The sequence below is a fragment of the Curcuma longa genome, chromosome 2 (genome assembly GCF_044706935.1).
Source record: "Curcuma longa cultivar G26 ecotype Majalengka, Jawa Barat chromosome 2, ITB_CL_G26_1.1, whole genome shotgun sequence".
NCBI lineage: Eukaryota > Viridiplantae > Streptophyta > Magnoliopsida > Zingiberales > Zingiberaceae > Curcuma > Curcuma longa.
The window spans coordinates 15,720,041-15,747,978 of NC_133862.1; the positions used below are offsets into that span (position 1 = coordinate 15,720,041).

Below are 27,938 nucleotides of genomic sequence, written 5' to 3' on the forward strand. Positions count from 1 at the left end.
CTACAAAATCTGCAATATCTCTTTTCATACCTTTCCACCAGTATGATAATCTCAGATCTTGATACATCCGAGTACTGCCCGGATGGATTATAAATCTGGATCGATATGCTTCTCGTAGGAGATATTCCTTCACAGGGTGTACCTCTGGAATGCATAACCTACCTCAAAATCGCAAGGATCCATCCACATCACAAGAGAAATCTGGCTTGGGTCCTAACTCCAACTCACTAGCGATCAATCAGAGATACTGATCTTCTACCTAACTTTTCTTGATCCGCTCAATTAATAGAGATTGTGCAATCAAGGAGACCAATATGCCCTGTTGTGTTTGTCCTACCTTAGTCAAATCTAACTCTAAAAATTGTCTGACTATCTCAGTAACTGCCACCGAATGACTTACCAATACACTTCTGGACTTTCTGCTCAATGCATCTATTACTACATTAGCTTTTCCAGGATGGTAGTTGATAGTGTAGTCATAGTCTTTCAGAAACTCTATCCACCTTCTTTGTCTAAGGTTTAACTCTTTCTGTATAAACAGATACTTCAAACTCTTGTGATTTGTGAATATCTCGAAGGTAATACCGTAAAGATAATGTCTCCAAATCTTAAGTGCAAAGATGATAGCTGCCAATTCCAAATCATGCACCTGATAATTCTTCTCATGCCCTTTCAATTATTGAGAAGCATAGGCCACCACTCGATCATGTTGCATCAAAACTGCCCCTAATCCTTGAATAGATGCATCCGTGTAAAGAATGAATCCATCCTCCTTAGAGGGAATAACTAAAACTGGAGCACTCACCAATCTCTACTTGAGTTCTTGAAAGCTTGTTTCACTAAGCATCAGACCAAGTAAATTTGACCCCTTTTCTAGTCAACCGAGTCAAAGGTGCAGCAATACTAGAAAACCCTTCAATAAATCTCTGATAGTACCCAGCGAATCCGAGAAAGCTATGAATTTCTTGCACTGATTTTGGTGATTCCCATTTGACAACCACTTCAATCTTCTAGGGGTCTACCGAAATCCCTTTGCTAGAAATTACATTCCCTAGAAATCCCACAGAAGTAAGCCAGAAAGCACATTTAATAAACTTTACATATAGGCGTGGAGGTGGCAAATTTGAAGGTTTTTGTGAAGTTAATGACATTTGAAGAGAACTGACAGTTGCGTATACACCCCCAACAAAATGGTGTATCGGAGAGAAAAAACAGAACCATTCTCAATATGGTGAGAAGCATGTTAACAAAAGGGAGAGTTCCAATAACTTTTTGGCCTGAGGCAGTAAATTGGAGTGTTCAAATCTTGAATAGAAGCCCTACACTTGCTGTTCAAAATATGACACCAGAGGACGCTTGGAGTGGAAGGAAACCAGGTGTAGATTATTTTAAAATTTTTGGCTGCATCGCTTATGCACATATTCTGGATGAGAAAAGGAGGAAACTTGATGATAATTAAGGGGGAAAAGTGTATCTTTCTCGGTGTTAGTGAAGTTTCCAAAGCGTATAGATTGTTTAATCCATAAACTAAGAAGATTGTGACCAACCGAGATGTTATCTTTGATGAGGAAAACAATTGGGATTGGAATAAGTAGCAAACTACTCAAGTTCTTTTTGACAATGATTCTGAAAGAGAGCCAACATCAGCAGTCCTTATGCTTGAAAATTCATCAGAAGCTAGTCCAACAACTGCTAAAATTTTACCAACAGTAGCAGAAGCTACTGATACAACAACTCAATCTCTTCGTCGGATTCGAAAAAGGCCTACATGGATGGAGGACTATGAGGTAACTGATATTGAAGATCCAATCACTCATTTTGCTTTATTTTCATATTGTGATCCTACAACCTTTGAAAGTGTCGTCAAATATGCAAAATGGCATAAGGCGATAGATGATGAAATTGAAGCCATTGAAAGAAATGATACTTGGGAGTTGACTGATCTTCCAAAGGGCACAAAACCATTGGTATAAAGTGGGTCTTCAAAACAAAGATAAAAGAAAATGATGAAGTTGATAAGTATAAGACGTGTCTAATAGCTAAGGGATATAAGCAAGAGTACGGGATTGATTATACAGAAGTTTTTGCTCCCGTTGCAAGACATGACACAATCAGATTGGTGGTTGCATTGGCAATTGATAACGAGCATTTTTACCTATTTAATTAGAGTTATTTTGGACTGATTTAATCATATTTCTTGTCAATAAATAGGATTTTTTGGGCTGATTATTTATCTGGATGAATTTTTGGTGTTAATAAAATTTTTCATTAATTTATGGTATTTATGGATATTAATTGGTTGTAATTATTTTGCAAGAAATTTAATTTAGAGAAAAATCAATTCTGATTCAAGCTGTGCTCAAATCAAATTCAATTTGGCTTGATCAGGGTTCAAATTAGCTCAGCCTGGTTTCGATCTGGTTCAATACGAGTCTGGTTCAAGTTTTGCTTCAATTGAGGCTGATTCAATCAATTAGGTTCAACCCAAATCAATCATTCCAACCCAAATCATTTGATTCAATCCAATTAAATCGGTCCGGTTCAATCAATTGGGTTCGATTCAGAGAAAGCTGGTTCAATTGCAGTTCAAAGCCCGGCTCAGCAACACGATTTAAAAGGAAAACTCGGCTCAGAAATGAGGGGAGGCTCGGAAGCTAGGGTTCACTGTGCATTTCTCATCCGCGATTTTTTCTACTGTGCATCTTCTCTTCTTCGCCGAGCCTCCTCTTCCTCCTCCCGATCAGCTCAAAGCAAAGGCAGCATCAAGTGGTTGAAGATCGTCAACACCACAGAAGCAGCTCACCGTGAGCTCCGGCGAGCCTTCTTCTTCCTCTGTCGGTTGTGCACCGTCGTTGAGAGCGATTGTTCCAGCGATGGCGGCCGACGATAGCCCGATCCTCCATCTCCACCGAAGCAACGTGCGGCGATCGGTCTCTGACGGCGATTGTAGCTGAGATTCGGCTGGTCTCCTGGCGACGATTGTAGCAGGGGATTCTCGTGCGTCTTCGACTTCCACCGTCCCTGAAAAATGGCAAGGTAAGGTTGTTTTCAGTTTCTGTTTCTGATGTCCTGGCAGCGATTGTAGCAGGGTGTTAGGGCAAAGGTGAAGCTCCATTGCCTGCGTCTTCTCCGATCGTGCCAAACTGTGAGCGATTGTTCCAGTGAGGTTCACTGTCCCGTTGACGCGATTCACACGGAGCTGCTGGAAGCCTTATTCTGTGCCAATTGGAAGAGGGAAGAAAACCCTAGCTTAAACTCTTTCATTTATGTTCTTGCTCTTGTTTTGATTGTTTCTGTTTACTTGATCCAAAAACCCCCCATGAACTCTAACCTCTAACCTTAATTGCTAACCCTAATTTTCTAACTTTGATCTTAATTTCTAACAGTGATTCTAACTTGGTTCTTTGTAGTTGTGTTGTTGTGGTTGTTGTATAACTCTAACATTTATGGAAAGGTTGGGATTCAATTGTGGTTAGTTGTATATGGTATTTCCCTATTTGAATGTGTTGAACATCTTGTATTCTTGGTAGTGAATGAGCTTGATCATGGCAGTTAGGTTTTGTTAAAAGGGAATTGTGTTTTGATAATAGGGTTGTATGGGTTTATGTAGATTCTGTGTATGAATTATGGTAGTATGAACTTTTGTATGTGGGATTTAAAATTATGTTGTATGTATGTTTGAGTAAATGTTTGTTGAACATGTTCTGGTTGTTAATGTTGTGCTTGTATAGTATAATGTGTTGTTGGGTTGTAGATTTGAATAAGCCTGTGAGTTGAGATTGTATGGGGGATTCATGTTTTGTATATTTTATGTAGGTTGAGTGGTGTTTGTAGGATTGTGTGCCAAGTTGTATCCTGAATTGTATGTTGAGCATTGAATTACTTTGAATAAATTGTTGATGCTAAATTTGAGTTGTTGAGAAATGTGGTTAGCCGGCTAGGAGATATGTATTGGGTTTAATCACTTGTAAATACTTTTTGTATAATTGTTCCATGTATGAATAAAGTGTTGTGGATATATTTTATAGGTTGTGTGTTGTATGTTAAGTGGTTTGTACATGTTGTATGATGTTGAATTCATGTTGTAGGTTATGTAATTGAAATGAATGATGTATGTTATTGTATGATACATGATGTGAGATTGCATGTTGTGTTTATAGATGTATGTTGTATGTTTTAAGTGTTGTATAATATGAAATTGTGTATATAAGATTCATGATGCATGTTGTTTGAATGATTTGTATATTGTATGTTGTAATTGGTGTATATTGCATGATGATTAAATCTATGTTGTATTTTAACTTGTGATAATGAATAAAATGAAAAGAAAGATTGTTGTTGTAAATGAAACATGTCTTGTATAATGATGAGTGTTGTTTGTCATGTTCTTGGTTGTATTAATAAATTAATGTTGTACCATGTTCTGTGAAGATTAAATAATTCATGTGTAATTGTGTTTGTATTGTAGAGTAATTTGTAAATTGGTCAAACTTGTTGTAACTTGAAATTGTGAATAAATGGAATTTGTAGATAGGAATGAATAAAGTAAAACACAATAAAAAACGCACATAATCAAGTGCGCTACGGATAGTATATTATATTTTAAAATTAACAGCGCGCGTATAACCGTGCATTACGAATAGTATTTTTTACAACGTACAAAAATTATACACTGTTAAAAGAGAGTTAAAAAAATAATATTGACAGCGTGGATAAATAATACGCTATTAAAAATATATAAAAAAATTATTAATTTCTTTTCTCAATCAGCCTTTACCCGCACACACGCCTTTATGCCTTTTTGGGTTTTTTCGCGACTCCAGCCACTGTTCTTCGCGACCGCCTTTCTCCTGACCGCCACTGCCCCTCGCCCGCCTGTGCTCTACCTGCCCGCGCTCGCTCTCCCGGCCCCGCTCGCTCTCCCGACCACGCTCGCTCTCCCGACGGCGCTGTTTCGCGAGATCCCCCCCTCGGTCGTCACTCCTCCCGCGCTCGCCCGCCCGACGAGTTCTCCTCCAGCGTTGGCCTGGCCAACCGTCACTCCTCCTGAGCTCGCACGCCAGTCGAGTTCTCCTCCAGCGCTCGGCCGCCCACTCAGCCGTCCCTCACTCCTTCCGCGCCTATTTCCTCCCCTTGCAGCGGCAGGTAGAGGTAAAATGGAAATTTTAAATTTGCCTCCCAAGAAGAAGAACCCTATTCATCTTCTTATCTCTTTTATACTTGTCTCTTTTATATTTTGAAGAATATCATTTTGGGATCTTTGCCTATCAGGTATTTTTTTTTCTTTTCCTGAATTTACTACTTGTTGCTGAAAAGCAATTCTTCCAAACATCTTGCATATTTAGTCAGAATTGAGGGGTAATTTGATGTGCTACAGGGTGAGTCCTTCGAAGACACCAGTGAGGGCACGTGTGCCACGGCCGTCTTCCTCTTGTATCAGGCTTAATGACAATTCGTCCCTGTAATTCCTTGAATCTCATACGCTTCCCAATTAACTCCAAGAAAATCCTTGATGCTTGAACTAGGCTCCTTATTCCTTCCATTTGTTCATCTAGGCTGTATGACTCTGCTTGGACTTGCTCTACCAAAGTTATAACTCTCAACTAACCCTTCTTGGACTGACTCTATCTAGTTCCAACTAAGACTTTTATGTTTGGTTCCCAACCAAAACTTAACCAACTACTTAGTTCCCAACTAGAACTTTTATACTTGCCTAGCTTCACTAGGACTTAACCACTTATTTAGTTCTCAGTTAAGACTTCGTACTTGTCAAGTAACCTACTTCACTTAACACAAGAGTGTTAGGTTTCAACAAATCTAACTTTATACTTAGTCATACATCAAAACTTTAGGTTTACTGTGGTGCTTCTAACACCAACACTAATTGCACGCTAGTAGGGAGTGAAAAGCATTTACAATTTTACGAGTGATATATTTAAGATCTAAATCAAATAATATGCAATGGAATAAAATAAACTAACTTAAACATAAATTTAATCAAGTAAAATATATGTAACGATCATGCAAACAAGTATCAAACTAAAATGCAGAACTTAGCACGATAAGAATGAGATATGCTATTATATATTGAGCATAAAAAGTTTGTGAAACCTAATTAGATTTTAATCACAAGAAGCATACAAGAACTTAATTAGATTTTTTATCATAAAGAGTATGCAATAGTTAATCAGAATATTGAGCACAATGTTAAGTAAAGATTGACACACACGATTAAAAAAATTATGATTATTATTTCAAATCCCTCCTTTCCAAAAAGCCCCTAGAGGTGGAGAAACATCAAAAAGAATCTAAAAAGATTATTAAGAACAAAGTATAAGAACAATTATATGACAACAAAAATATATTACAGTTACTATCCCTTGGTTGTCGATGGTCGTTAGTATTCATGAGCGGAACACGTCAGCACGGAGCACAAGAAAACTTCGAAGAGCACAGAGAGAGTAGTCATGAGATTGATGCCCTAAATATAGGTTCCTCAAGTCTCCTTTTATAGAGCTCATGTCAATGTTGACATGGCACTACTTTAGTCGACTAAAGCTCTCCGATCGCTTAGAAGATATTGATGTGGCTGCAACTTTTATCCAATAGATAGCATCATCCATGGTCTTTGATCAACTAGAAGCCCTCCGGTCACTTGGAGTTTGTTCAAATCTGATCTTGACTAGCTCTTTGGATCACTGGATCTCATTATCTCTGATCGCTCAAACGTCGAAGTCGCCCGTTCCTTGCTCAGGTCGCTTGGAACCTCCCGACTTCGTGAGTCGAGATTTATCCCCAACCAATCGATTAGATTCCTTTCCGATCACTTGGAATTGTTGAAAGTCTCTTCCTTACAATTTTTGTATATAATGAATATGATTAACATATAAACATTATTCGTACGTATCTTAGCTAGATATTCAGTTCCCAATTGACACATCTAAACTTAGTTGTCAAGACTTAACTCCTAGTTGACTTGCTTGGCCTTGTTGCCAAGACCTCAGCTTCCAGTTGACTTTCCTTGTCTTCCACCACCTAGCCCCGCTAAGACTTTACCTTTGTCTGGTTCCTAACTAGAACTTCAATTTCCTAGTCCCACTAGGATTTAGTAAGTTTGATTTCCAATCAAGACTTTACCTCTTGTCAAGTAACTTGCACCTGCACACTTGACAATATTTATCAATACAACATAAGATTAACTTTAAACATAGTCATATATCAAAACTTAAGTTCTATGTGGTACTCCCAACACTAACATTACTATGAAGTGGGTTGGCATTGGCTACAATCCATTCCATCCTAGTGGCAATGGTTGTAGGGAATCCTATGCGATAAGCAAAAATTCACAGCGGAAAATAGGATCCCTTCCATAATCCATGCGAAAAATTCGTACAAGTTTAGATCTATGAAATCCTATCTAATAGGGTATACCTTTGATGTGTGCCTTTCGCTTATCCCGCTCATCCAAAGGTTGTCGGATCTCTTGCACGTTCAAGTTTCCGTGCCTCTATGCGTATCTACACTAACACTCACTTTTGGAGAAAACTTTGGTTGTGCTAGCAACCAACCTTGTAAGTCTTGCCGAAGCAAGAAGATGAACATCCAACTTCACTTTAGGATAGAAAATCTCTTTTATACCTAAGCCATGAATATCAAAGGTTTTTAGGCTTTCGGTATTCTCTCATCAATGCATGATTAATCCTATTAATCATGCATGATAACTTTCTCTTCCATGCATGATAACTTCCTCTTCTTCAATACATGATTAATTCATATTAATCATGCATGATGAATCAACCTTCATTTATCAACTTGGTTTAATTTGAGCCTAACTCAAATTCAACCAACTTGAGTCTAAATCAAGTCTTAACCATCTAATGAGCTTAATTGTTCCTTTAGTCAAACTAAAATGAACTCATCTTCAAAATAGAATGTTATTTGTTTATGCCCCAATAGGTTCTTGTAACGTTAGCAATGCCTTTAAAATTTATTTTAGAAATCTAAGCAATGAATGACATCTAGCAATGCATCATTACTACCCAAGTGATAAGAATGTCGAGATTCGACATAATCTTCATCACCATGATAATGTATGACCTTGTCCTTTTATCTTCACTATCTAGATTGATCAATGAGGTATAGACTGTGTCATCCCCTATCAATCTTTGTGTTTTTTGATCCCTAAGTAGACTCACTCAAGAAAATGAGCTCAATATCCCATATTGACTCATTTAAGTATGACCATACATTTCATGGTCTTACTCTATCAAGAGGCCGCAAGATATCACTCCGTTATATGGGAGGGATATATCTCATCAACATCATTTATATCCCTCCGCATAATTTATTACATACCCAATGATCACCTTTAAAGTCTATCATGTTACGTATGACGTTTGTTGGCACTAAAGTTCATAACTCCTTATGAAGAGAACCGTAGTTACTTCAAGTCAAAGGACTATTCATACCAATAGTCACATGAGAAAATTTATGACACTCATATAACGATCCATGAAACTTTCTCATGGTGGGACAATTCAGTATACATTCTCTAATGTATACTCATGTGTCAACTCGATATCTTATATTCATAACTTGTGAGATTAAGTCATCCAGTTGACATACATGCTAGTCTCAACGCATTAATATCATTCTTGAATATTAATGCTTGACTAGGAATGATTAAAAGTAGTATTCTCTATATCATCTTCCTATCGACTTAAACAATCAATATGATATAGATTAGAATTAGTTACCCAAGAACATTATTATATTTAGTTATTTGATACAAACATAAAGTAAGTATAATAATGAAAATTCTTGCCTTTATTAATAATAGAATATGATACAAAAGTCCCTAGTCAATTATCGCATCATTGGCTCTAGGACTACTACTAACAATGGTGTGGGCAGTGAAAGACAAAGACTCAAAAGGGAAGATAAAAAAACTCACACCATGTCATCATCGTGGATTGTATAATTGACAAATTGAATGGTCATTCACGAGTGCCCAGGCTGAACCAGACCTTTAATTGTAACTAGGTCAACAAGTGAATTATCCGTTGACCTGATTGATGTAATTCAATATAAACTAGTTTATATTTTCCAATGTAAATTTATTTCACTTTTAAGTCATTCAATTTATCCATCTTATTTAGCTTTTTTTTTAATAGGTCACTAATTGATCTTATTCTAATTTTTATGTATCCAACATCTACCTTATTGATTTTATAGAGGTCATTTGATTTATATGATATATTTAATAATAATTTATTTAATAATAATTTATTTAATAATATAATTTATTTAATAATAAGATTATATACATGACTTATTTAATATATATCTGATCATATTAAAATATAATAATATTAATATTATATAAAAATAAATCATTAGATCAAGTGTAAGATCAAGTGTCAAGGTTGATATGGAGAGTGTAATGATATGGAGGATAAATATTCATAAAAAAAAATTTAGAAAGAGAGAAATATTTTACTTGAGGGGATCGATGGAGAGAAAAGAAATACATAAATAAACATAAATATAAAATTTAAAATCTAAACTATCGAACATTGACAAAAGTATCTTTGTGGAGAATGGACCGAGGCTTTTCTTAAAATAAATTTGTCTTATTACTAAAAAACACTAATGAGAGTGTCAAGGTACTATAAATATACAATAAAATACTTGTCTGAGATATTCAACCATATTAAACGAATGCAATGAAGCCAATAAGATATCAAGTAAAAAAACCTCCAAATCAAGAAATGGTTATATGTTTACGATTGGAGTAATGCCCTAAAAGATCTCTAGTTCTTTGATTAAATAGTCATGCCCACAATTGAGAACCTATGGCCACCCTATGATACCTCTATCAAAATGCATCGTTCACTGTTTCCTTGATTTTTCAATTTTTTTTCAAGATTTAGAGATAAGTTAAAATTGATATGATTTTTTAAGTTGTTTTAAGTTTACTTTCAGATAATTGAAAATCATTGAAACATTTAGTATGTAAAAAATATATATACACATTATTTAAAATGTTTGAAACTATATAAAATTCTGAACTCTTTTTAAATCTTTAGTTTTATGTATCAATATATCATTTAAAATTTTGGTAAAATACCTTTGCCTCAAATAGTATTGGTATTTGAGAGATGCTAAAAAATTCAAATGTTTTTTCTTCAACATATAGAACAAAAGGGATAATAAATTTAATGAATGAGATAAAACACCACTATATAATATAATTACCGTTGGTCATATTCAACTGATGACAATTCCTCCCCAAATTATGTCAAATTCTTAACAAAAAAAAAAACATAACATATGAACTAGATGAATTATTCTGGATAGAATGTTAATAGATCATGAATAAATTGTACAATTGCATTAAAAATAAGTCTTAAAAATGAACTTGGACAAAGAACGAACTACTTAGTAAATATTGCATATAATGCTCTATTTAAGAAAGAAATACAAATACATCATAATTGCATATTATTTAACTAGAGTGAAGCATGTCTTCGCCTGAAAAAGTTGCTGACTAAATGCAAAATCGCCTACATACGTTGAAATAATTAAAATTGTGTAAAATGGAACAAACTCCTCCGTCAGTTCATATGAAATTCAAAACGCACCATCCTGAGCAATTTACCAACTCAGAACTACATGATCTTTGTTACTACGAACCCGTAGCTTTAGGTAGATAAAAGAAGAGGAACCGCCAAACATATTCAAATTGGAAAAGGAATCTTCATTCAAAACATTGTAGTTCCAATGTAATGCATACAGATGCGGAGCAGTCTACAATACATCCTTTCCCAAGAGAATACACTAAAAATTGAGATAATGCTATGAAAAATGCTCAAGATTTGACGCATGTAACACTTACAATACATGAAAATATCTAAAGAGACTACAGTTGAAAGAATAGCACACTGCACTCTTTCGTCAAAAACAGAGTCCCTGCAAAGATACTTTGAATGCCCTGACCAATGTAAAATTAGTGGCACCGTTACAGTAGACATCTCAAGGAATTAGCTAACACCGATCTAATGATCACCCAACCATTTAGTATAACCATTTTCTGCAGTCGACCGCTCCACAATGGCATGGCATCTTAACAACTTTCCCATCAGCTCCTACGACACTATCCAAAGCATAGCCATAATCATATGTGAGCTCCTGCAGGATGAAAATAAAGACTAGTATTAAACAAGTTTTTCATAAAGCATACAAATGCTGAACAGAGAAAAGGACCTCCATGATACGAGCAATGTTTCACACATACTAAAGCTATAGATCTGACTCCATGAAACAAGCATTGATACTTACATGCTAAAGCTTTAGATCATCAGTTAAACATACTCTTACAATTCCCCTCCAACTTCAGAATTGAAGGAAGGCATCAAAATTCAAATCTAAATTGCTCCATACTCCTTTTATCCAATGCATGAGTTTTTCTTGAGCTATTTCATTGAAAATTCCAAGTATTGATGCAATAGTTGGCCTTCTAATCAACCTCCAATGTTATTCATTGTCAAAAATAAATTTCTACCAGCTTCATTAATGCTGGTATTAACAGGCCCACATCATACTTATAAGTTATACTAAAATAGCCTTCTAATCATGTAACTATCTTGCCACTCAGAATTTTGTAGCCTTCATTTGCTTGGTAATTTTATATCTTTGTTTCAAATAAAATATAGTATAATTTTGAACAAACCCCATCATATTGTTGATTTGAGAAAAATATAATGTTTTCTAATCTTTTTGAACATCAATTATGTAGCACCTCGGTTCCGACCGTTTCCGCCGACGTGGTTGCGAACGCAGAACGTTCCACCTCGGTTCCGACCGTTTTCCATCCCCCGGAGAGTGAAAGGTAAGGGTTTCTTTTCTGTTCTTCTAATACTTGGTTTGCTGGTTGCAGCCGGACAGTAGGCAGAGGAAGTTCCCGATCCACGCTCCTCCGTTCGTTTCCGCCGTGGGTGTCCTGCTCCGGTGCGATACGCTGCCCCCTTTTGGAGTGTCGTCGATTGCTTGATGCAGCCTTGGTTCTGTGCTAATCGGGAGAGATTATCCCTGCTATTTTCCTTGATCATATTGTTATCCCTGTTTTATTTCTCTGTTCTGTTCTTGCATCAAAAGCCCCCTTCAGTGTTTGTTTGACTTGATTGTTGATTCATTACATGTGGAATTAGGGGTTGATCTTGTCATGTGAAATTAGGAAGCAATACCCCTCTTACGGTTTGGATTTGAAATGTTTTGATCTGAATAAAATGGTCATGAACAGATTGTATATATTCATGTGTTGTGAATTGATTCATGCTTATGAATAAATTAGTTTGTATTGGATGTGACATGATGTGAAACCTAGGTTGTGTGATAAATTTGTGCTTATGAGTGGAACTCATGTTGAATATTGGACTTGTATTATGAATTATGGATTGTATGTTGTTTGGGAGGTTAATGGCATGCTGTGATGTTCATGTTTCATGTTTTGAGTTGGTTGAATTGAATGAGTAACCGGTTATGTATGATTGACAAAGGGGAACTTGGATTTGTGTCATTAATGGAATGGAAGCATTGTGAATGGAATTAATGTTCATGGACAAATCATATTGTATGTATTGTATGATGTATATAGTTGTGTGAAATTGTACATGTTGTATGACTTAAAATTCATGTTGTATCGTTATGTAGGATGAATGATGTGTATTGTTGTATGATATTTAATGTTGTGTGTATAGATTGTATAATGATGTGTTTTGAAATTGTTATATGTATTATAATGTATATTAATATTGTATAATGTATGGATGTAATTTATATTGTAGATCTGTACATGTTGTATGAATGACATTGTGTATATTGTATGCTGAGTTTGGTTAATATCATGTAATTATTACTGGGATACGTAGAATAAGTTGTTGGGATTACAATTTGTTATTTTGTATATTTAGGATTCTTTTGTATTTGTTTATTCAATTGTGAATAATTGGAGTGTAGATAGGAATGAATAATGCAATAATAAAAACCTCGCACCAAAAGTCTAGGATAGGACAACTCCCTGTCATTGAGTCCAAGAGAGACGACCTGGACCTCTCTATACTACTTAAGCGGTAATTAGGGATTTGGTAATAAATAAATAATTAATTTTGATGGGTGTAAGTGAGTGACAACAAATAAGGGAATAAGTATATAAATAAACAATAATTCCCTAATACAAAACAAACACCACATCACTTATCATCAAAAGAAATGTTAAATCTGATATACAATGTCATATTACATATAAGATAGAACTTGAGGGAAATTACCTCCAATGGCGGTATAGTATCTGCAGCAAACAACATCACCTTTGCCATTTTCATGTCATGGTGTGAGCTCAGAATACACTGAACAAACAGATTTGGTTGGCAACTGTGGTTAATGAATCTAGCAACATTACCAACTGAACCTGCATCAATGCAATACTCTACAACCTCTGATCTTTTATCATCAAAGTTGATGAGTGAGGACACATCTCCAGGCCGCGTCTATATAAAAAGATGCAATTAATATAACTAATTTTCCATTCAAAGGAAAATTAACATAGATTAATTCCATACAAAAAATGAAGATGTAATTGTATGTGAGAAAAATAATGAAAACAATGACTTGTCTTTATTAATTGAAGTTTCTCTAGAAATACTAAAAGACGCTTTCTATCTTGCTCAGCGACAATGGCAACATATTGAAAGTAAATACTGCTAAGAGGTTGAATTAACAGCAGAATCTCAGAAAATTTACAGAGATCAGCTTGTTTTCTCATATTTTTTCTCCTTATCCGGTACTGGATTTGAGGAAGAACAGTCTGGAAGAAGGCCATGGTGAACAAGACAGCAAGTTGCCTTTATTGAGATCACCTATTTGGAAACAATGGGTATTAACACAGAAGTGGAGGTTGAAGATGCACCAAATTCCAACATGCAAATTGATGAAGAAAACATAAAAGGTTGGCTTCTGCAGTGGTGATAGTAGTGTTGGGATCTCTTATGCGAAAAATAACAATATACGCAGCGGAAAATAGGATTCTTTTCAATGATCCATACAAAAAATTCGTACTAAATTCTAACTATGAGCTATACCTTTGTTGCGTGTCCTTAGCGTATCCAACTAGTCCTTGGTTCGTCGAATCTTTGCACGATCATAATGACCATGCGTCTAATAGTACCCACACGAACACGATCTCGATCTTAGAGATGAACCATCTTAGTTGTGCTAACAACTTAGAATGGTTCACAAGACAAGAGGACCAAAACACATCTTGTGTGTTTCGGCCAAGAAGGAGAGGAGGAAGAAGGATGATGAACACTCACTCTCATTCAAAATTACAAGAAGCCTTTTTTATATTCATCCAATGAATACAAAGGGCCTTTGCCCCTTGAGTTTCCCCTCCTCTTAATGCCCATGAATCACAATGAATACCAAAAACTCTTGGTATTCTTTTTGACTCTTCATTTTCTATTTATCCAATGAATAGAATGTCTGTTGGCCTTCCTCTTTAATAATGTTTCATTAAACCTTTTAATGAACATTATCCATTATTAAGTGGTTGAATCTAATCTAAATGAATCTAACTCGAATTAGACTCAATCCTATAATCTAATTGGATTCATTTGAGTTTAACTCAATTAATTCAATTTCGAATCACATTTTAGTCAAATTAAAATTAACTTATCTCTAAAACATCGTGTTCTTTGTGTGTGACTCAATAGGTTCTCGTAACGTTGGCAATGTATCTTAATCACTTTAGACAAAACAATGAGCGACATCTAACCGTGACGAGAAAGTCAAAATCTAACCTAACCTTTCCGTGTCTATTATAATGTATGACTTTGCCTTTCTATACTCGATATCAAGATTGATCAATGAAGCATAGACCGTGTCATCCTCGTATCAATCTTTGTGTTCCTTGATCCCCGAATAGTCTCACTCAAGCAAATGAGCTCAATATCTCATATTGACTCATTTGAGTATGCTCGTGCGTTCTAGTAGTCCTTAATTAAGGGGCCCACGGATATCACTCTCATCATATGAGAGAGATAGATCCTATTTACATCACTCACATCCCTCCGGATAATTCATTACATACCCAATGATCGACTTTATAGTTCACTCTGTTACAGGTGACGTTTGACGATACCAAAATATACAACTCCTTATGTAGGGAACCATAGTGACTTCAGATCTAAGAACTATTCATACTAATAATCACTATGAAAAAGTTTATGACAATCATATAGCGATCCATAAAATTTTCTCATAGCGAGTCAATTCAGTATATATTCTTTAATATATACTCATGTGTCAACGTGATATTCCATATCCATGACTTGTGAGATCAAGTCATCAATTGACCTACATGCTAGTCTCAACGTATTACTATTGTCCTTGTATATTAATATTTGACTAAGAATAGTTAAGAGTAGTGTTATCTATATTATCTCACTATCAGTTCAACTAATTGATATGATATAGATTAGAACTACTACCCAATGACATTATTATATTTATTCATTTGGCACAAATATGAAGTAATATAATAACTAAAACTTTGCCTTTATAAATAAAATATGATATAAAAAGTCCCTTAGTCAATCATCTCATAATTGACTCTAGAACTAACACTAACAGGTAGCAATAGCAGAAATAATAGGCATTTTTACGTTTGTGTTCTCTTGCTTCAGTGTCAAATGGAGCAAATGGAGCATGAAAGCTAATTATTGATGGGTGCTTCAACTGTTCAGCATTTTGAGGTCTCCAACCACACATTCTCCAGGATATGAGAAGATGTGAGGAAAATCTCACAACGGAAATGGATACCATAATGGAGAGAAGGCTGGGAAAATCTCACACGTTATGTAAGGGAGAGGCTTTGCATGATGATGAAGGAAAACAAAGCTTGTGCTGAAGGTGAAATCAAGATGAGATGAACTAGTGCACTTTGATACCTTAACTTTAAGTAAAAATATTGATTTCCATATTTAGTCCTCTCTAACTAGATATTGTCTCATTAATGTACTACATTCATGCAATTTGTATGCATACAAATGCTTTCTCACCATATCAAAATTAGTCCCTCAACTAACAAGACTAAACTAGGGTGTGACAGACTAAATTAGGGTATGTAGGACTAGTCTAATTATGGAATTCATCTGTTATGTTTAAGCATTTAAGTGCCCATTAAATTTTTTGAAAAAATTGTCATACTGAACTTTCATATGCGGCTAGTGGTTTTCAGTTCGAAAGGCCTCATTACAAAGATTGCATTTTTCATGAAATAAAACGCAATATGTGATAATAATTTTGCTTTTTATATAGATACCCATAGAAATGCTCATCATGTAAATAAAATGGAAAGATAAAATTAAATTGAAAACTAGTATTAACAGAGGCACCTCTCGGCCATCAAGACCCTTCATTGTCTGAAGACAGTCTATCTCAAAAATATAGCTGTTGTTTGCTATGTTGTCCATGTCATCAGTCTTTGTAAGGATTCCAATGTATTCACAAATTGGAGCACCAGAAGGAATAGTATCCCAAGATCGAACTCCCCACCCTTTGCTAGGTGTGCGAAACACCTATACACAAGTAATAAGTTATGCAATTCAACAATTAAAACAAATATCTTTGAGAAATTAGGCAGAACCTCCAAATGATATTTTATTCCCTGCTGAGATATACGATTGACACAGCTGATGTTGCACCCACAATTTGGACCACATTCAAAGACAACAGATTTGGCTTCAATTAGCCTGAAAGGGGGGAAAATGAAAATGAAAGTAGTTTCAAAATAGCCTGAAAACAACAATGAATTTGGAAAAATTCAATTTGGCTCGTTTCAAATAATGACCAAAATCAGAATATCCAGTGAGACACATGAAAAAGATCAATCAATGGCACACTGTTAAAGTGAAAGAAACCCAAATCAACTGAGCTATGTAGCAGTAACAAAGAATTCAAACATGAAGGGTCATTCTATTAAGAATTCCTAACATTCCTCCTGCATAAGTGATTGGAAAGGTTCTCTGCAAAATTTTGAAACTTTGGAATCAGAGAAAATTCTTGTTGTGTTTGTGATTTTAGCCTGTGCATCAGCCTGGTCATGTCCTTATTTGATTTCACAATTGTCTGCATAGTGCTGCAAGCTGCTGCAGACTTCCTGAACCGGCAGAGAAGGGACACCTGACTCACTTCCTTTCCCTCGTCCTGTTTTAGCAAAGTTCACTCAGTGTGGCGCTTCTCCAACATCTTCTGCAAATCTACGTGAAAGCAACATGCACTCCTGATCTGCACTTCTGATAAATGATTTTTTTGGTCTTCTTTACCTCTTACATCTTCCAATCTATTCAATCCAACTCTTTTGACAATAAAATCCATTTGTCGCCTTTGATCATGGTCAAACCACCTCAAATTATTCTCTTAGTCTATTATTGGTTAGAGCTACACCTAATTGTTTTGGATATTAATATATTTTCTATTGAGTCCCTCAATCAAACTATACTATAGTCTCCAATCCATTCCAATCATCAATTCGTTATTATCAATGATATCCTTTTCTCTTTGCTGAATAATACAACCACGTCAATTTTGCCAAAGTTTCTATTCTATTGCTAACTATGAGCAAATCGACTAAATTACTAAACTGTCACATAATCTTTGCTGCTAATTCTATTTTTATTATGGATTTACAGACTGGAAAGGTGCTTGGTATAGGTTATCAGTTTCAAGCATTGTATCAATTGATAATGGCTACCCGTCATTGAATTGTATCATCTCGTGTAATAAGTTTTAATTTTTTAGACACGCACATTTACTTTAAGATTTAAAAGGAGTTGAGACACCAACTACTTTTTGTTTACCTTCTCCATCTAGACAGAATCATCTGAACACTGAACACTAGCATATCCATTCAATTATCTAAGGTTCAATAATTATGGAATTTGAGGTTATATTATAAGTATACATCCAGCAAATGGAGTTAACCCAAGGGGAAAAAACAAACTTGAATGGAGTTTGATGTAATGTTGATTCTCTTACTACAATTAATGAATCATTAAACTCACCTGCCACCATTTCGTTGAACATATGGGAAATCATTCCCATTTAACTGAGCACATGCACAAGCTCTTGGATTTGTGCAACCCCCTTTGCATTGACAGCCGCGAGCATTTGAAGGAAGCTTCAAGTTGTTTGCAAATTGCATAGATTTTTGATATATAAAATCTTGCATTAATAGTTCATAACTGTTAGAAAAGATGCATGAACAGATGCATTGAACAATTATAAATTAGTAAGGATAATTGCTTAGATTATCTGAGCCTGAGCAGGCATAACCAATAATATATTGCAATACAAATAAGAAATTAAAGAGTGCTCAACTAGAATGCAGCTAGGCTTGAAATCAACCAGGACTAGCAAGATATCAGTTGGTTCATTGAAAATTCAATGATAAAAGCTATATTTCATGATCTTGTGACTTTGAACTAGGCTAAATGACAAAGCCATAGTGATTTTCTTCAATAAAAAAGTCACGAAAACCTCCAAAAAGGAATGTCAAAGATAGTAAACAAATGCAGAGCAAGAGTTCAACTAGGGAAGTTCAAAAAGGTTCAAACTTCTAGTCATCATCCACTCTTCCATACTCATTGACATTTGCTGACATAGCACTATCATGTTAATTATATCTGTATTTTGTCATGAACATGATTACCATGATTGATGTCATATAATTAGGCAAGAACATTATCCATTTCAAACTAAAAAAATATCAAACCAAACATAATTTTCAATTTTGCTATAGCTTGGTTTAATATGGAGAAACCCAAAAAAACTTTCAGTTTAATTGACCAATTGGAAAGTTCAGTGAGAAGCATATCAAAAATTGATACAAGAAATTTGTACTAATTTTATAAAAGTTACTTTTATTTCCTTAGATATATTTTGGCTTAAAATTCTATTGATTAATCGTTGTTGGTTTAAAATTATTTAGTTGCCACCGTGTTACATGGTGGTCAGGGGTTCACATCGCGAAAACAACTTCTTATAATGTAGGATAAGATTGTGTATAATATATCCTTTTTCGAGACCCTGCATTTGCGGAAGCTTCGTGCACCAGACTACTTGTTAATCATTGTTGATGGGATTAACCAGCAAATTACAAAACTAGTATCCTATATCACTGATTGTGATATTTGTGTTAGGAGCAGATTTAATGTTCACTAATTATTGATTTATTCAGGGTATTGGATCTAGGCTGGTTAGAAATTCATGCTGTTTTGACTGGACCCTGGACCAAATCAAAGTCGAATAGGAAAGATTTATGACTGAGCTAAGAGTTGAACCCAGATGAATTGAACCAAGCATTCAGTAAATTTGTTCAACTTATAATTTGTTACAGTATTTAAAAACCCTCCCCTCCTAAACCCAATTCAATTCCCATTTCCTTCAAGCTTGTGAATCATTACTCCTGCCCCCTTTGAACAATGCAATTGTGCTACTACAAAGCCATCATCATACACACAAAGACAAATAGACAAAGTGCTACCTTAGACTACAACAGTCCATAAGCAACCCTCCCTCAAAAATACAGCCATACACTGCATATATTTTGACAGTAATGCCATCACTGCCTCAACTGCAACATTATGGAAGTCTCTATCATCTCATTGCCTTCAACTGTTATCATTTCCTCTCATTCAAAACAGTTGAGCCCAAGGATTAAAATTTCGAGCCGTATCGAGCGATACAGGCGAAAATTTTCGTTCCGCCGAGGCACCGCATCGGCATAGCGCTGGCATTCCAGCCGGGGAACGCCTCCGGAGGTGTTGCGAAGCCTCGGCGACGCCGCCGGAGGTTCGCCCGAGCCCAGTAGCGCCGCCGAAGGCCCTGCCCGGAGCCGACAACGTCGTCGGAGGCCCCGCCCGGGGCCTGGCGACGCTCCACGCACGGGTCGCGCGTACTGATTGCGCATTGTTCTCATTTTTCTTTTCTTTTTTGTTTTTAAAACTTAGGGTTTAATTAGGTTTTAATAATCAATTCCTAGCTATAGTTCAAAGCTATAGTTCAAAATAATTTAAATATGCTTTATTAAAACCTATAAAATTATCAAAAACTTTTATTTTTTTTATTTTTAAATATTTAGATTAAATTTTTTATTTTAATTAATATATTTTATATTTTAAAAATACCGAAACTACACCGGCACGGTATGATACGGTACCGAAACTATATCGTTCCGGTCCGGGACCGAAACTGTATCGTTCCGGTCCGGCATGGCTCGATATTTTAAACATTGGTTGAGTCTACATTCTCTTGCACGTTGCCTATCAATCATCAGCCAATATCCAATCTGCAACTTGCAATTCACAGTACATGCCCATGTGCACTGATGTATTGTAACTCACCCTAGATCATTGTCCCTGTCAGAATCTCTTGATCCTCTATCTTCTCGTTTTTCTGCCCAGATCATGTTACCAATGCCAATGCCATAGTTTAGGCTCAGTCGTCTTGCCTTCTGCTGACTTGAGGAACATATACAATCAGACACGGAGAACATGAAAGCTTGGCCTTGGTGCAGAGAACTCAGACCTGCCAGATCTAGCATCGCTTCCTTGACAAATCCAAATATTCTCCTCTGCTGCTCTTTGCCAGATACAGATTGCCTATGCCATGATTATGGCAGCATAAGCCAGATTGTAATAACCATTTTCAAAATGATAACTTAGTTGTAATTTCCAAAAAAGGCATTTCTTGCAAAATGCCAATTAAATCCCACAACCTTTTCTTCTTTCCTTGATCCGGACCAACCTATTTCTTTCTCTGCTGACTCCGTCCATGCCTGTATGTGCACAAGACTCGGCAGCTACCACCATGAGTTTTGGTCCTCCTTTTGTATATGAAGACCTCTCCACAGTGGCTGCCTCCTCCTTAGGATTCACACCACAACAGAGACAGTTCAATTAGTGCATCATCCGCAAGACATGGCCTTGATGCCCTGACCTCACACTTGAATCTATAAAACTTCCTATAGTGTGATTTCCTAACCTTATATCTCTTGACACTGTCAGGACCCTCATTCAACTTCGCATGCTCCTCTTCGCCTTGATGTGTTGGCCTTTTGAAGCAACAACCACCAGCAGCCCTTGCTTGCTCCCTCTATAAGTAAACTGCAGATTGGTCGATAGTTTGTGAAAGCCAAGAGCTAGCAGGAGAAGCAACAACCCTAGTGACTTTTCCTTGGTACGTGTTATTTGAGGTAGAAAAAGAATATATCAATTTATTGAAAGATGAAATATATTTATATACAAAACTAGAAACTCATCTTAGGAAACTAAACCCATCTTAGGAAACTATCTACAATTAAGAAGTTAATAAAACTAATTAATAGCTAACACACACACACACGCGCACGCGCACACGCGCACACACATACACACACAAACAATTCTGATACCCTGCGTGTTTTATCCTGCGCAACTCGTGTGCAACAGAAGATTCCGAGCGCCCGGAACAATAACAATGTCATTTTTTATTTTATTTTATGTTTATATTAAGTCATTTAAAATTTTTCCTTTATTGTTTAGGAATTAGATTATAGTATTAAGCACAAAAAAATTTTCAAAACGAAAAAAATTTAATTGCTCACGAGGTATGTCGAGTTGTTATCCAACACTTCTTATCTAGCACACCCCGTGAGCAACTAAATTTTTTTAATTTTAAAAAAAATTATGCTTAATACTATAACACAACCTTTAAATGCTAAAAGAAAAATCTTAAATGACTTAATTATAAGTAAAAAATAATAATAATAATAAACAAAAAATGGCATTGTTATTGTTCCGGGCACCTAGAACACTTCTGAGCACCCAGAATCGTTTCTCGTGCACCGCGTGCGGAGGATCAGGCGCGCCTAATCTTCCGTGCGCGGTGCACGAGAGAAGATTCTGGGTGCTCAGAAGTGTTCCAGGCGCCCGGAACAATAACAGTGCCACGCCTGATCCTCCGCGCACGATGCACGAGAGAAGATTCTAGGTGCTCAGAAGTGTTTTAGGCGCCCGGAACAATAATAGTGCCATTTTTTTATTTATTATTATTATTTTTTTGACTTATGGTTAAGTCATTTAAGATTTTTCCTTTAGCATTTAATGGTATATATATATATATATATAGCTAATATAGTATTATATATATACAATTAATATGGTATCATATATACAGCAAATACTCTCTCAAGTTGGAGTATAAATATTAATCATGCCCAACTTGTTACAAAAATAATCAATTCAAATCTTATTTAAAACTTTTATGAAGATGTCCGCTAGTTGTTCATCAGTCTTCATATATCCTGTAGAAATCAAATTTTATTAAATCTTCTCACGAACAAAATGATAATCAATTTCAATGTGCTTAGTTCGCTCATGAAATACAGAATTTGATGCAATATGAAAAGCAACTTGAACATCACACCACAGTTTTGATGGTACTGAAGCCTTAAGTCCTACTTCAGTCAAGAGGATATATCTACATTATCTCATACAGACTGTGTCATAGCCCTATATTCTAATTCTACACTGAATCGTGACACAACATTTTGCTTCTTACTCTTTCAAGAGACTAAATTTCCTCCAATAAAGATTCAATAACCTGAAGTAAATCTTCTATCCATTTTGAAATATGTCCAATCTACATCTGAAAAACATTCAATATGAATATGTTAATGATTTGCATACATGATACCTCATCTAGGTGTCTCTTTCAAGTAATACAAAATTTGCTCTATCGCTGTCCAATAATGAATTGTTGGAGATGATATAAACTAACTGACAACACTAACCGGATATGTAATATCTGGGCGAATTACAATAAGATAATCCAAGTTCCCAACCAATCTTCGATCTCTCAAGATGTTCGAATAATTCCCCATCTCCTATGAGGTGTATGTTCTGAATTATTGGAGCACTAAAAAGCTTTGTCCTCAATTTTTGTCCCAGTTAATAGATCAAAAACATATTTTCTCTAAAATAGAAATATACCTTTTTTACTCCTTGTAACTTCAACGTTTAAAAAATACTTTAGCACCCTCAAGTCCTTCGTGTGAAACGGAGTATAAATAAAAGATTTAAAAGATGAAATTCCCGCAATATCACTTCTAGTGATAATAATGTCATCCACATACACAACTAACAAAATGATACCAGCTCCTAATTGCTTATAGAACATAGAATGATCATATTTACTTTTCATCATATCAAAATTTTCAACAACCTGACTAAATTTTTCAAACCTAGCACGAGAACTCTATTTCAAACCATACAAGGACTTTCAAAGATGATAAACTCACCCTGACTTGCCTTGAGCAACAAAATCAGGAGGTTGCTCCATACACACTTCCTCCAAAAAATCTCCATGAAGAAAAACACTCTTGATATCAAATTGATGTAAAGGCTAATGATGAGTAGCAGCCATTGAAATAAACAATTAAACAAATGTCAATTTTGTAACAGGAGAAAAAGTGTCATAATAGTCCACACCATAGGTCTGAGCAAAGTCCTTTGTGACAAGACATGCTTTCAATCTGGCAATTAACCCATCTAGATTGACTTTAACTGTGAACATTCATTTGCATCCAATAACCCCTTTCCCTGAAAGTAAATCAACCAAGTCTCCAGTGTCATTATTATCTAAAACATTCATCTCCTCTATCATTGCATCATACCAACTAGGATGAGATATAGCTTCACGAATAGTTTTAGAAATAGAAATAGAGTCAAGTTAAGCAATAAAAGAACAAGAAAATGATGACAGATCGTTATAAGAAACAAAAGAAGAAGTATGATAAGTACACTGGCGTTTACTTTGCATAACACAATAGGGAGATTATCGCTCGGGACTAAATCAATTGACGAAGGAAGAGGTGCAGGACATGAATCAAGAGGTTGACACTGGAGTAGACTTGAATAATAGAAGACTTGACAGGATCCGATTCTAAGACGAGTGCAGAGGATTTGATAGAATATACCAATAAATCATCCTCCCTTGACGAGTCGGAATAGATGAAGACTGAAAATAAGATGCATCTTCTATGAAAATAACATCAATTGAAATAAGATATTTATTAATATTGGAACAATAACACTTATATCCTTTCTGAAGATGATAATAACCAAGGAAACACACACTTCAAAAACTTGAGGTCTAATTTAGTGATATGTGAACAAACATCCCAAACAAAACAGGTATTATCAAATATCCTAGGGTTAACAAGAAATAGCGGCTTATTAGGAAAAGTATTTTGAAAGGAATCTCACCGTGAAGAACAGAGGATGACATGAGGTTAATAAGAAAACATATAAAACTGCATTAACACAAAATGTTTTAGAAACATTCATTTGAAATAAAAAGGCTTGTACAGTTTCAAGAAGATGTATGTTCTTACATTCTACCACACCATTTTGGGTTGGAGTATCAACACAAGAGGTTTCCTGAAGCATATCATTCTGACCCATATAAGATTGAAATAAACCGAGCATATTTTCTTTGGCATTATTACTTCGTAAGGTACGGATGGACACATCGAATTGAGTTTTAATCTCAATGTAAAATGCACAAAATAGAGAAAATAACTCAAAATAACTTTTCATTAAATATAATCAAGTTACACGAGAATAATTATTCACAAAAGTAATAAAATACCTAAATCCAGAGTTAGAAAAAAATAGGACAAGGACCTTAAATATCATAATGAATTAATTTGAAAAGAATATTAGAACGTTTATTTACTCTAGGACTCAAACTAAGATGTTGATATTTTGCAAACTGACACGACTCACAATCTAATAAAGATATCTTACTATATTATGGGCAAAGTTTTTTAAGCAAAGGGAGAGATGGATAGCCTAACCTACAATGAATCTTGAAAGGAGAAGTAACACTTGAGCAAACTAAAGATTTTGGAAGCGATGTGTTAAGAATGTAGAGGCCTCCAGACTCATGTCCCTTACCAATAATTTTTTTCATCAAAATATTTTAAAATAAATAATGATCAGGAAAAAATAAGATGCAACAGTTAAGATTACAAATTAGTAGGGTAACAGAGAGCAAATTCAAGGATAAATTAGATAAATATAAGGCAAAAGATAGAGGAAGCCAAGGGTAGTATTGATAGTGTCAAACCCACGAACACAAGATGGTGACCCATCAGCTAAAGTAATGGTAGAAGTATTAACTTTAGATTGAAAAGTAGAAAAAAGATTAGAATTACCTGTCATATGATCCGTGACATCAGAATCAATGACCCATTTAAAGGATGAAGAAACAAGACATGCGTTGTATTTATCTAAATCAGCAATACCAGTGACAAAGGAAGATAAAGACTCAAGTGATTCCTGATATTCTGAGAACTTTACATATTCATCTACAGAGATAAGAACTGATTTATCAGAGAAATCATTAGTGAATTCAATATAGGCCACATGTTTTTATTGATTTTTGTACTGAAGTTTTTTACACTCAAACTTTGTATAACCTGGCTTACTTTGCACACAACACCATTAGAATTCGGCGTTCGAGTATGAAAGTCCTGTGGGCCTCCTCCTTTATTTCCACTGTGACTAGTTGATCTTCCAAGCACATAATTAAAATTGCGACTTACCAAAGCACCACTAAGCGCAATGGGTATAATACTTTCTGTATGGAGAACGTGGCTAAATACAGCTTGTAAAGAGGATACCTTGGAACCAAAGAGAACTTGTGACTTAGCAGATTCAAAATCAAGAGATAGACTAGCGAGGAAGCTCATGATAATCATCTGCTCTCGTTAGCGTTGTTGAACCTTCATATCAGGGCTAAAGATGTTAAAGGACAGTAGCATATTAAGTTCCTCATATATATTCTTGAACACCATAAAATAATTGATTAAATGCTGATTTTATTTTTTCACATGGTAAAAGGCTTTATAAACCTCATACATGCAAGAGAGATTCCCTTTTTCAAAGTACAAAAATTCTAAATAATTCATCAATTCTTTAACAAATTCACAATGATTGATCAAACCAATTACCTCACTATCAATACAATTTCGAATCTGAATGTATAAGTGAGCATCCTCTTTATGTCATGTTTGCTTTGAATCATCTTTAGAAGGATCATCAATCAAATAGTCATCTTTATCAATACTCCATATATAAAGACGAACAGTCTTACTCCAATCCAAATAGTTTGAAACATTCAACTTATGATCTGTGATTTTAAACATCATAGGTACCACATCCATCATAATAGAAGACTTATTCTTAGCTATAAGAATTTATCCCAAAGGAAGTCAAATAAGAGAAGAATCCGAAAGAAGACCAAGATGCAGCGGTTGATGGGCGACGAGATGAGCGCGGGGTCGTGAGCTCGTCGGGTTGATGTGCACGCGGACATGTGGAAAACAAGAGAGTAGCAGCAGCAAGGATGGAACTCTAATTTCGAATCTCTAATGCTCTGATACCATGTTACTAAAGGTAGAAAAAGAATATATCACTTTATTAAAAGATGAGGTATATTTATATACAAGACTAGAAACCCATCTTAGAAAATTAAATCCTAGGAAACTATCTACAATTAGGAAATTAATAAAATAAATTAATAACTAATATAATTAACAAATATATACTTATATATATATAGCTAATATGATATCATATATACAACTAATATGGTATCATATATACAACTAATAGTATGGATTGAGGTAACTCGATCATTATTTTTTTCCCTCCTCCATTAGCAAAGTGTCTTAACCCTCTTGCTTTTTTGGCATAGGTCAATGACAGTAAAAGTGAAGCTTCAGTTGTGCATGAGCCATCTCCCTTTGTTGATCAATTTGTATCTTGGTAAGTTAGATTCCTACCCTTGCCATCGTTATCCCTAAAACCCCTGTTTTTATTTGATTAGGACAGCAACATTATTCATTTTTCCAGCTGCAATTGTTGATTGTGAATCATGTTCTAGTTATCTTGACCTTCAGAACCAAGATAGGATCCTCCTCCTTGATTGTATGGCAAATCCATAGGCTAGGGGTCAACCAACAATGAAAAGGTAACAAAGGATTTTGGATTGAATAGATGATAGTGTTGGAGATTCTACTTTTGTTTTGCAAAATGTATTCACATATTATTTTTTTTATATATAATCTAGGTGTCCGAGCTTCGCCCAACTAATCCTAGAAGTAAATAGCCTTCTCTCCTAGTTTTCCTACTAGGTAAATCTAAAATACAATTTATACATAGTTAGAAACCAACCTCCAAGATATTCGCTTCATTAGGGATATACCCATTGTGGCGATATCAAAAATAGAAATTTTACATCCGAACCTTAGAAGAAAGGTTGCGGATAGTTTATAATTCCCCTTAATTTGGAGTCGAACATAACCACCAAAAAGCTTGAGCCTAGCCATGCTATAGAGTTAGTTGAAACTTCACATGGTGAGATTTTGTCGATTCTTATTTATGCACCTCCTTTTGTAATCTTGTTACCATTCTATGACTACTAAACTTTTATGCCTATGTACATACCATGTTGCATTTGTCACATGCTAGAGTAATTATTTTATTGGAATATGCTTTATTACTCTTTGATTGTTCTTAATTGTAAAATTATTTGTTGTACAAAATATGACTACTTGATGCAAACAAGTTTAGTCTTTTTTTTTAAATTTTGCCGAGTTAAGAGTTTAGGGGTATTTTCATCTTTCACAGGGTTAGGGTTTAAATCTATTTAAACATCTATTTAGTTATTTTTCAGGTAATTTTGAATGAATAATATTTTCGACTATCGTTTGCGCCGTTCTTTTCCCAAAGCTCCGAGTTTTGGATGTCTATTTCCGAATATTTTTCTATCAA

General features: G+C 35.2%; 1 protein-coding gene across 4 annotated transcripts in view; it reads right to left on the bottom strand.

Moving 5' to 3' along the window:
* Nucleotides 1–10,738: 10,738 nt before the first annotated feature.
* Nucleotides 10,739–27,938, bottom strand: part of LOC141821205 (histone-lysine N-methyltransferase, H3 lysine-9 specific SUVH4) — an 86,941-nt gene continuing 69,741 nt past the window's right edge. For 3 of the 4 annotated variants that reach the window (XM_074708598.1, XM_074708600.1, XM_074708597.1), the window contains 5 exons: nt 18,120–18,279; nt 16,703–16,808; nt 16,452–16,634; nt 13,329–13,547; nt 10,739–11,190 (listed from right to left, as the gene is read on the bottom strand). In XM_074708598.1, the coding sequence (XP_074564699.1) occupies nt 11,077–11,190; nt 13,329–13,547; nt 16,452–16,634; nt 16,703–16,808; nt 18,120–18,279 (782 nt within the window). In that variant the 3' untranslated portion in view covers nt 10,739–11,076. The remainder of the gene's footprint in view (nt 11,191–13,328; nt 13,548–16,451; nt 16,635–16,702; nt 16,809–18,119; nt 18,280–27,938) is intronic. The other variant, XM_074708599.1, reaches the window with a different exon arrangement.